This window comes from Tauraco erythrolophus, chromosome 2 (assembly GCF_009769465.1).
Source record: "Tauraco erythrolophus isolate bTauEry1 chromosome 2, bTauEry1.pri, whole genome shotgun sequence".
NCBI classification, from domain to species: domain Eukaryota; kingdom Metazoa; phylum Chordata; class Aves; order Musophagiformes; family Musophagidae; genus Tauraco; species Tauraco erythrolophus.
In genome coordinates this window covers 45,559,252-45,570,441 of record NC_141466.1, presented here as the reverse complement: position 1 = coordinate 45,570,441, position 11,190 = coordinate 45,559,252, and the positions used below count along the sequence as shown (strand labels likewise).

General features: G+C 39.6%; 1 protein-coding gene across 1 annotated transcript in view; it reads left to right on the top strand.

Annotated features, from left to right (window-relative positions):
• The first annotated feature begins 393 nt into the window (after window positions 1-393).
• The window catches only part of MLIP (muscular LMNA interacting protein), a 49,376-nt gene continuing 38,579 nt past the window's right edge, over window positions 394-11,190 (top strand). The window contains 7 exon segments of the mRNA XM_086625326.1: window positions 394-459; window positions 2,423-2,540; window positions 2,543-2,580; window positions 4,585-4,885; window positions 4,888-4,952; window positions 10,934-10,963; window positions 10,965-11,189. Coding sequence (XP_086481452.1) covers window positions 394-459; window positions 2,423-2,540; window positions 2,543-2,580; window positions 4,585-4,885; window positions 4,888-4,952; window positions 10,934-10,963; window positions 10,965-11,189 — 843 coding nt within the window.

The window sequence follows — 11,190 nt, the reverse complement described above, 5'->3', positions numbered from 1 at the left end:
CAAATATGCAGAAAAGTACGGGGAGTTTAGCAATGCTAGCACATTTGATTGGGATTTTCTCTTAGTCTGTTTGTGTGAGGGTTTGTTATTTGCACACTTTTTCTTTCTCTCTTCCTTTTCTTTTGTAAGGAATATTCTGTGCCCTGACACAAGAATACTTACTGATACAAAAAAACTCTTATGTCAAGTGTCAAACAAGAGTATGATGAGGGGTGAGGTAGAGGATGAAAGTGTTAGTAAAGTCGACTGCGTTTCCTGGTTAGAGAGAGAAGATGAAAGCCCAGCCATAGACCTGCGGGAAAGAAAGGGCGTCGTTAGCTGACATGGGAAACTCAGGTGCTATGTAAGACTGTAAGGAACGGTGTCAGCTGTACAGAAATCACCAGTGCCAATATGATGGGTGCTCCTGCCTCTATGCAGGTGATCCTGCTTCTTGAAGAGCACCTTCGGGTACAGAAGGTGCGGGGTGGAGTTTACATCCCTGGCTGCATTGTAGGGACGGAAGGCTGCTCACTAATGAGTATGTCCTTGAGTACTGGTGTCACTCTGCTGAATGGTATCAGGAGCAAGGACTAAGTGTTTAACGTGCCAGCTACTAATATTTTAAAATGGTTGCTTGTGAAAAGCAATGATCACACTCGGGTATCTGGGCTGCTGAGATGGGCAAGCTATGTTGTTTCTCCCTCACACACAATAAGATTCAGAGCTCCTGGCATGGCAGAGCAGTCAGCAGCCACTCTTTCACTACTGATCAGGCTCCGTTGCTTGGCCTATTGTGAGAAGTGGAGGGGGGGGAAGTAGGAAACCACCTTGTCACTGCACCCTTGCAGCACACACTCTAACTGGACAGCAAGCCTGCAGTGAATGTAACCTGCTGTGTGAGTTTATGAATGTGAAGGTCTGATTTCAGAACTGAGGTGGCTGCCATTTATTCAGATTTTTCATGCTCAAATTTCAAAACACCTTATTCTTTCAGAATTGGAGGTGAACACATAAATTATTCTGAGTGTATCTGAGAGAGAAGAGTTCTTCTCCTAAATTGTAAAGAAAACAGCAGCTGGCAGTATTTGTATAAATAACCTGCCTGTTTTGCTCAGGCCACCCAGAAGACAGCTGTCATTGGAAGTAACTAATATTTGCTTAGAATTTTTTAAAAACTGGGAATCAGTGTCTTTCGGTTTTAGTGTTCCAGCTACAAGAAGACTGAGTCATGTGAATGCATTCCACAATCCTACTCTGTTCCATAATAGCTATTTATTTATGGATGCAAATTACAAAGAAGCATAATGAGAGCCACAGCTCTCCAATTTGTTTCACTTTAAACAAGTAAGCCCCCCCCCAAAAAAAAAAAGAATCAAAGCAATGGTCCTGTTTTTCTCTATGGTTCAATACAGTTCAAGGTTCTGCACCTTAACATTCATTGAAAACACAATTAACTGCCATAAGCTTTAAATCAGATGATAAACCAAGGGAATATCTATATGTTCCATAATTTTGAATCAGAAAGAAGTATTTTCTACTCCAAGGAATAGTGGGAAATTCATTGTATCAAGTTCAGCGGTTTGGGGTGCAGTTCTTTATATTTACCTTGCCATGGCCTTTACAGTTCCTCACCCTGATATCTGACAAAGTAACAGAGAGTTTTGCCATGGTGTGGACTTCTTTTACCTGTCCAGTATCACCTGTGAAGGGAATGGAAGTGATGGGAGAGCACCGTCATAAAATCGAGCATTTAGGTGAAATTGTCTTAGTCTCTCTCTTTCATGCATTCAGGCCCTACATACACTGTATTAATGAGAATGCAAGGTCGGGAGGGATAAATGAAGACAGACACAGAATTAATTGGTGTATGTAGCTGAATGGCCCAAAGAAAATGGGAAAAAATCCTTTCCTTGAATCAGAATTCATCCCAGATGTTGTTCAGAATTAGCTGCATTTACATTAGAAAATGTAACTGTATTTTGCTTTTGTTTTGCAGCAAAAAGGTTCTTCCAATTTGTTGTAAGTTGTTAACTAAATACTCTAGGGGCTATATTATGTCCAGATACAGTGGCATAATTACATTGTTGTTCTACTAAAGTGGAGTTAAGCAAAGATAAAAACAACCTTGAAATTAATTGACTCTGGTTTTCTGTTTCTGGTATGGAAAATGGAAAGAATAACAAATTATTGAACAAATTTTCTCCTGTCTGCTGTGCCATGCCATTAGAATATATAGGATGATGGTAGATATAATCAGGGCAATATTCTGTTTGTTAAAGAAGAACTTAATATACAATGACCTGTCAAAAAAAAGCAGTAACCAGTGCAGTTAATTATAGACTTGTAAGTTGTGTAAGATGAAGTAGTTAATGTTATTAAAACTCTGACAAAAATAATTTTCATTTGGACGAGTAAGTTGAACTTATTGTGTGTTTTTTAGGTCACTTCTCAAGAATCTGGAACCAAACCACTGACCTTCACATTCGTACCATCCATTGGAAGACTTCCAACTCATTTTGAGGTGGTAGATGTTTCCAAGTTCCTTGTGACAATTCCAGAGGACCCAAGGATCTGAGCAATCAAGAAATTATCAATAAGGTAGATTTTTGTTTGTGTTAATCTTTCCACTCATTCAAAAGATACAGAAAATTTTATCCTGAGCATCGCTGAACTGAAGCTCTTCCCCTTGAACAGTTTCTTGGCTTGTGCTTCGTTTTAATTACCAAGCCTACCAGAGATACAGAATCATTGTGCAAGAGAAGGCTGATTTCTGCTCAAAAGCCTGTTTTGCCTTTGGCAGTGTTTATATTGGAAGGAATCCCTTGCTCATCTCAATACTGTCCTCTGTCAGTCATGCAAGAGCTATATTGTTGGCAGAGGAGAAGGCATTCCTTCCTGATCTTCATGGGAGCAAGGATGGTGTGCGAGGAGTGTTACCACATGGGAATCAAGCAAGAGTTGGTCACTAGATCCTGGTTTCAGCAAATGCCAGTGCTGTGGCTTCCAGCAAAGGTGCCAATCCCTTTCATAGCTGTGTAGTAACGCATCAGAGTGAAAGCTCGATTTTGTTTTTGAAAGCTTGTCTCATGATTTCCTGTGACATTGAAGCCAGCAGCACAATATTCCTGGTTCTTCTGCTTTTAGCCAGCCCACAGTGTTCGTTATTCCTTTCCTGCCTAACAACACTTAACAACCTCTTGTTTTATTTTATGTTGCTTGAGAGGAAACTGGAACCCTCAGATTAATATTAATGCTGATGGTGATTTGGCTGTTGTGTAACAGCTCCTTCCCTGGGGCATTACTGGGGCTGCAGTTCTTGGTGTTAACAAACTTTTCAAGGAGTTCAGAGTCCTCTAACCTGAACATGCTCCAGCATTTTTAGTGGCCTATCTGACTCAAAAGGAGTTGTTCGGGGTGGAGAATGGACAAGTTTGAAGAGACAAGCACTGGAATATTATCCGTAGGTTGTTTAACTTGAGTTATGTTTCCAGCTGCTCAATGTTGGTTTTGCTGTAAGTAGTGTCCTGGGTAAGGCACAATCCGGTATTCCTGACCTCTGCCTGCCTGTGTTTCTCTGTGGGCAGAGAAAACTTTGCTGGCAGGTGATGCAGTACTGAGCCTTTCATATCCCTGGTCAGTCCCTTTTCTAAAATGTCTAGAACCAGAACAATATTTTTAAAAACATCAGATAATGAAATTAACACCTTCAAACTCAGACTGGTGGTGTCCCCCTTTATAGTCCAACATTTTTTTAAAGAGCTGAGCTCCAGGGACACATGGAGCTGCCAGTGGAAATTTGTCATTACTGTACTCCTCAAGAAGAATTCAAATATGTGCCCCATCTGCAGACTTCCTCTTGCAGTACATAATCTTTCTGTTCTTTTACTTGATTCTTCCTTCAAAAGAAATATGATTTACCATAAGAGTTTCAATATTGAATGGTTTGGTGATGTGCGTGTTGTATGCCCAGCTTGCACTACTCCTGCTCTCGTCCAAAGTGTGCTTGAGAAGTTACATACTGGAGTTGGAAGTTGTGGAAAATACAAAGAACAATTATGGTTTGTTCTGAGAAACTTGAATATACAGTAAAGCCCTTTGACCTCAGATTCTTTGTCTGCTCTCTTCAGAGAGTCCCCTGGCTTAAAGGCCTTTGTTTCTTCATTAATATGTATAGGTTTTGTCCCAGATTTTTCTGTCAGACTCCTCTGAGGAGCATTGTCCGCTCCTGTGGATCCTACAGTAGGGAAGTCTTCCCATCCTGTCTGGCGTAGTCTGGTCTCTGACAGCTCATTCGGCTTGACTGCACCCTGCTTTTCTGTTCCTGTGCCAGCCCCAGGCTCGGGCTATCGTTGTGCTCAGTCCCCTGTTTCTCTGCAAGTCGTCAGGAAGGCAGTCCCTGCAGCATTGACAGGGGGGCTGGAAGCAGGAGAGTTCCCTGGGGGGCTGGTTTCTGCCAGGTCCTCGTGCCCAAATTCTTCATTCCCCCTCTGCCCTTTTGGTAGTGCAACGCCAGCCACTGCTGCAAGCCAAAATTACTTCGCATTTTGAGGAACACAAACAAAATGCAGGTAATTGAGATCTTTTTCCTTGTATCTTTTGCAGTTTGATACAGTCTCTGATGACCTGGTCTTGAAGAGCAGGGCCAGACAAGACTGTGTGTCCGCCGTCCGTACAGACAGCACCCGAACGGCTTTCCAGTCCCCAGGGTGTAACTCCAGCAAAGGAGAAATGCAGGAGAATGACCTTTTTAAGGCTGAGTTTATCCTGATTACGGACTCCGGTGATGAAGATGAGGTGGCTGCTGCCTCGAACAGTGTCCATCGGCCTTCCAATGGCTACGGTCCCATCAGCGCTCAGCTGCTGGCCACGTCCCACGTTTCCCCTGGCACTGGGGCAGGGAAACCTCTGGCAATGGGCACGTTCCAGGTGCTGCACTTTCCCACAGCACTGCTGATCTGCAAAAACATCAGGTAATCTGCTCTTTAAACTCTGGAAACCTTGGCATTCTAAAGCTTTCAGGACATGTGCACTACTTAGTCAGTTTGTAAAGCCACTTGGACAATTTGTTCTATAATTAGCATTTTCGTTGGCCATTCCTGTAATGTTTGGACTTCAAGGAGCTGTCCCAGCCCTTCTGACTTACTGCTTCTCCCTATGGCTCTGGTGTATAAATGGAGCAAGTAACGCAGATCCATTGTTCTTTCCTTTAAGAGTGGCTCATCATGACAGCGAGTTAATCAGAAGGTGTTAGATTTTAGCTAGTCTAAATTGGCTAAGGTCATTGAAATCAATGGAGCCTGTAGATCATTCGAATTATTAGCATCAGACTTCCCAGGCCTATTTTTTTCTTAGCACCTGCTACAGCCCTTTATGCTGGACAAAGAGGCTGTAAAAGCCCTGCTATTCTGATTGTTAGTTAGCACCGACTTTGCACAGGTGTAAAGAACTAATGAAACTGAAAGGCTCGTTTAATGTTGATCTTATAGGGCACATTGATTGATTTATTGATATTTTAAGTTGCTAATGGGAGAATTGAAAAAAGAGTCTTTGAAATGTTTCATTTTCAAAATCCAATTTATTGCATGAAATGTTAATATCTCTCATCTTGGAAAGTGCACTGATAATTTTCAAGGATGTATATGCAGTGGAAAATGCTACCTTTAGTAAAATAGCAATATCCTTCTCACATGGAATAAATGCAGACATTTCCTTTGACCTCAACAGAGTTTCCATAGGTTGAAAATGCCATTCTATTGATAATTTAAAAAACATTTGAGCATGGCTACTTTGTATCTGAAAATGAATAAGATTTCTTATCTTGTGTTGAAATACTTGTCATACACAATTTTTCATCAAATTCAGTACCAATTTTTGATTGAGGAAATTGTGAATAAGAAATCTGATCTGATTTGTGATTTACAACATTATGAAATACTCATTTCTTCCAAGAAACTCCCAGTGAAGTTAGGGAGAATTTTTCCTGAGTAAGGTGTAAAGGCATATATAAATCTATGTAGGGGAAGCAGCTTGTAAGAGAATAATTGTCCTAGGGAAATACAAACTTACTTCAGCAATGTCCAGCATGCAGATTCTGCCTGGCTTACTCGAGTGGTTTCTTTAAAAGCTATTATGAATATTGGGTGGATTTTTTGTAAGACTGTGCAGAAAAATTCGTATGCTGTAGCTTTCCTAAGCTTTTGATGACTTGACAAGTAAACAGAGATTTGCCTGGTAAAAAACAAGAAAATACAGAATGCACAGAACAAGGAATTAAAGCCTAACTTTACTAGATATTCACCTGAATGTGAAGAGAGATAGTATGTCGTGTGGTTAGTGCATATCTCATCATTATTCTTAAGTCACAGTTTTTCAAGACTGTAAGTGATTCTTCAGCCTTCATTTTCTAAATATCTCAAGCTGTCTCTATCTCTTCATAAGAAGACGATGTTTTTTACCAAGTTGCCTTCACTGATGTTCTAATTCTTCTTTGGGTTTCCTTGGGCATCACTCTTTCTGGCTTGCTATCTAGTGAAGTGTCATCTGTTCAGAAATGAAGGAAAATTATGAAATCATAGAATCATAGAATCATAGAATGGTGAGGGCTGGAAGGGACCTTCAAAGGTCAATGAATGAAATGATGAAACAGATGCATTATTTATCTCTTGGTAGATTTCCCATGTACAAAGGATTCCATATAGGGACTACCTTGTCAGTTCTAGGATTATAACAGCAGTGTCATGTCCCACTTAAGAGTTATTACATATACGTGTTCACTTAAAAGAATAATTACACTATGTGTTTCCTGTCAGAGATGGAAAAAACGAGACCAAGCATTGGGAATATTGTGTTGTAGGGGATCACGCTAACTGAACCAGAGGGCTCCTGTACCTTAATTAATTTCTGACTTTGTTTAAATGAAAGAAAGAAAAAAAAAAGCTTTGAAAAATGGAGTTTTCTGTTGTTCTTTGAGGTGTAAAGTCCTGAGTGATGCTGGAAATTCTATGCCATATTCAAAGTCTGGGGAAAAAAATCAATTAAAAAAATCAGTTAGTCATATTTGGAACTTTTTGGTGATAGTGTTCTGTTTATACATTGTGCTTTTTTCTGTGTCTTCTTTTTTCTTTTTTCTTTTTTTTTTTTTTAATCTTAAATTGAGTCTAGTCATGCGAGAGAGGCAGACTGACTCCTGCCCTTGGGAGTGTACTCTTTGGGGTGAGAGGGGATGCCAGGACATTAACTCAGCTTGGAGAAACTTTTTGACTCACTGTGGAGGATTAATAGCTAGAAGGTTTTTTAGCTAGCCAAGGTCACTTGGCATTCCTCTGTCCAGTGTATGTCATCTGGTTTGGCTTTTCCAGACAAATCAGTCAAGAGTCCCTACAAACTGTTGCCATCACCAGGAAGAATGCACCTTTCTTATTGGGAGAAACGATCTGTTCTGAACGGCATCAGTATTAATGGATTCCAGCTCGCAGGCTGATTTACTGTGGTGTCTCCAGAGATTTTGTCAAGTTTTCCAGTGTTTCTTTCTGGCTTCAGGTTGCAGGCCATGGTAGGAAATTTCTTTTTTTTTCCTATCTATAATCAAATTCTACTGAGATTAAAGCATGCTTAACTGGCTCTAGGACCAGGTCTACATCAAACCACATCCTCTCTCAGATATGATTTTTGCTTTTGAGCTCTCCATTTGTCACACTCTTTCCCTTTTCCTTTTTGACCAGCACATTGTCGGGGCCTTGCTGGTATAAGTAACCACACGTTTTGTGCCTTTCCAAAACAATATGATCTCACCAGAAAGATCAATTGCCTTGTGTCTAGCTCAGCTCTGCCATTTCAACTGTGCTGAAGGTCTTTTCAACAAGGATCAAAATTAAGATTATGACCTCTTTGATATTTCTGGGATCATCATCTATGAGGTAACAAGATCTTTTTCAAGTTCCTTGATCCTTTCATACCAAGGTAAACTTGCCACCTATTTCAACTTTATATGTTTTTAGGAAATGTATATCTGAGGTACTGCTGACAAGAGAAGGTGGCTTGTAGTTGAATCACAGACAAAGTAACACAAACCTACTTCTGTCACTCATTTCCTCTGCACTAATCCAGTACAGCTGCAGAAGTCTATTAAACCAGTAGAGAAACTGAACAGAGAAAAGAAAGGCAAAATAAATCTCATTAATTGGTGGAAATTGTTATATCTCATCTACTGGCACTGGTGAGGCTGCGCTTGTAAAACCATGCTCAGTTTGGTGATCCCTCACCCCCAAATTCAAGAAAGATGCGAAGAAGAGAATGGAGGTCCAGCACAAAGCTATCAAGATGACCAGGACACATGTGAGCTGAGCCTGAAGTAGCTGGCTTTGTTAACTCTCACCAGGAGGCAGCCAAGGAGGTACGTAGGAACAGCCCACAACTACTTGAAGGGCAGTTACAGAGATGACAGAGCCAAACTCCTCTCTGCAGTGGCAGGTGAGACAGCAATGTCCACAAATTGAAGCACGGGAGGTCCCAGCTGGTCATCAAAAGCAGCTTCCTCACTGGGAGGTGGTGCAGCACTGACACAGGCTGCCTGGGGTGCTTGGAGCCACCTTGATGAGTGGCTTTAGAGACTTGGTGAGACACAGACACAGCTGACCTGACACCCTGGTGCTGATGAGAGCCCTGTTTTGAGTAGGAGTCTGGACTAGGTGACCTGGAGTAGTCACTTTGAACCAACTTGATTTGATTCTCTGGTCCTGTAAATAAGAGGGTGATAATTTATAGATGTAGTTAACACTGTATTACAATGGCAAAATCTTTTCAGAAGACTTGAATAATGGCTCAATTAGCTCAGCACGTAAATGTCCAATGGTGTTCCAACTGGAAGAACACTACAGCAAAATGTCTTTATCATACTTGCAGGAGCACGTTTATCATCTGCTACTATGAACATTTTCCTAGTTGCTTAGAAATCTTTCTTATTAAGTTTTAACTAATTAGAAGTCATTGCACATCCTGCTCTTTCATTATGGAGTTCCATATTCATTCCTCATTTTCTTTTAATCTGTGTTTTTGTATGGGAAAATTATCTCTTTTATTTGAAATATAGAGATTTAATTCCCTAGTTTGTTTTAGTAGTCGATCAACTTCCAGAACTCTTATTAAATTAAACAGGCTGCTCCACATTATCGGACATATTATCATGCTACTTTTTAACTTGTTAAATAATTTCTTTTTCATGATGTATTAAAAACAATTTTTCTTAATGTTTAAATTTGGTAAATTAGTCTCAATTTCCAGTACATTTTCTTCTTCTTAATTAGCAGCTTTTTCAATGAGAGTCATAATTTCTTAATCCAATAGAATACATGGTACAATTGTATCATGGACATTTGTTTCTAGATTCTAATATTTGCACTGTATATTTCCATTGCTTTCCACTTTGAAGTGAGACACCTTAACATACATATAAAATAAGGAGAAGTTAGTGTGGTTGTAAAAGCATTCTGTTGGTTGGTGTTTATTTCTATAAATCAAGGTATTGCCTTGTCTTTTCTGACACAGAAAGTATCTTCAGTTTACAAGGCTTGCTATTTGTTTGGTATGACCGAACCAGAAGAACTACCTTGTTTTAAGTTATACGGGCTAATAGGGTTCTGCTGCACATATTTAGCCCATGTTTACCATTTCAGGTACAGTTTAGCCTTTTAAAGCCTGTAAGTCTTGCTCTCCTGTCACAGCTTCTTCCAGCACATGCTCTGACTTGAAAGTTATATGGTTTGTACTTCTTTTTGTTGTGTGATGTATCAATATTGTATTATAGAATAATAAGAATAATAATAGTAGCAATAATAATAATAATTCTTCATCTCTTATGGGAAAGATATATATTAAAAATATAGAATTGATAATCTGAGCCAAAGCCATCAACAAATTGTGTAAGCAGAAACTGGTTGCTATAATTGTCTTTTATAGAGTTGCATAATATTTTCAGGGTGTCAGACAATAGATAAATAGGTGTTCTTATATTTATATGAAGTTTGTAAGAATTTGAGTCAATTTCGCTCCTTTCAAATTGCTCAGTCAAAAGTTAGATGATAATTTGTAGCCTTTTGGTTTTACAGTTGACTTAGCTCACTATTTCATACTGATATGTTTTATTCATATTGTGTGTACCTCAGTTTTTAATTTCAGCATTGTGGTAACTTGGAAGATTTTGAAAGAAATTCTTTCTTTAGAAGCATGAATCTGTAGAAAGGTTGATAATATAGTTGTATGCTCTAATTAATTTTGACAAATCCTAATTAGAATAGACCTAAGAAACAAGGCACTCATGAAAGAGCTCATTACTGTTTAGTAGTGTATTGTAAGACTGTGGAGAAGGGGATAAGGACTCTGCAAACTGTCAAACTCACTGCTCTGTGAATGACAAGAAAAGTGAAAACAAACTGGATGTCTGATTTAAGTTGTTCTGAGCAAATTTCTTGTTCTGATATCACAATGCTGCAGAACGTGTTTACTGAATGAGAAAATGAGTACTTGACTTGAATCTCATTTATAGAGAGGCTACTTTCCACTGAACTGGTAAAGTGAGATGGACAACATTGCAATTTTCTCACTTCCTGTTATGTTTGCACAACGCAAATGACATATGATTCTGGACACTGATGGCACAACTGTCTTGAGTTTTACCAAAAATGAAAAATACAGTAGCCTTGAACCTTGTTTACGTCAACAAAACTGAGGTCTCATAACAGTAAAGTAACACATAGTCTGTCTGTGCTTAGTCACTCCCCATGAAAGCTGTATCCATCAGGCTGTATCTCAAGAGTTTAAGACAGCCCTATGCTTTTAACCCACAGAGCAGGACTAATGGAAGCACTATTTGCATGACCACAGGACTGAATGTGGGGTACTTAACAGTTCCACAGGTTCCACTTAGATTAACATTCTGTTTTTCTTTTTTCTCCAGTTAATTTCTACTCTTTCCACCTCTGATCATCCTTTCCTCTAAACCACCTGCTCTCCACTTAATTTCTCCAACTAATCAGAAAGTTGTGTGTGGTGCCATGGTTAACCTGAATCAAGCCTCTTCGCTGGAAGACTCCCATAACAACTGGCAGTCAGCAACTGGGTTTTCTAAGCAAGATTCATCTCTCCACTTTCAGTCTGCCTCTCATAGTTCACCCCTCTCCATGTCTAAAATATCCTCTTCTGCATCAAGCAGTT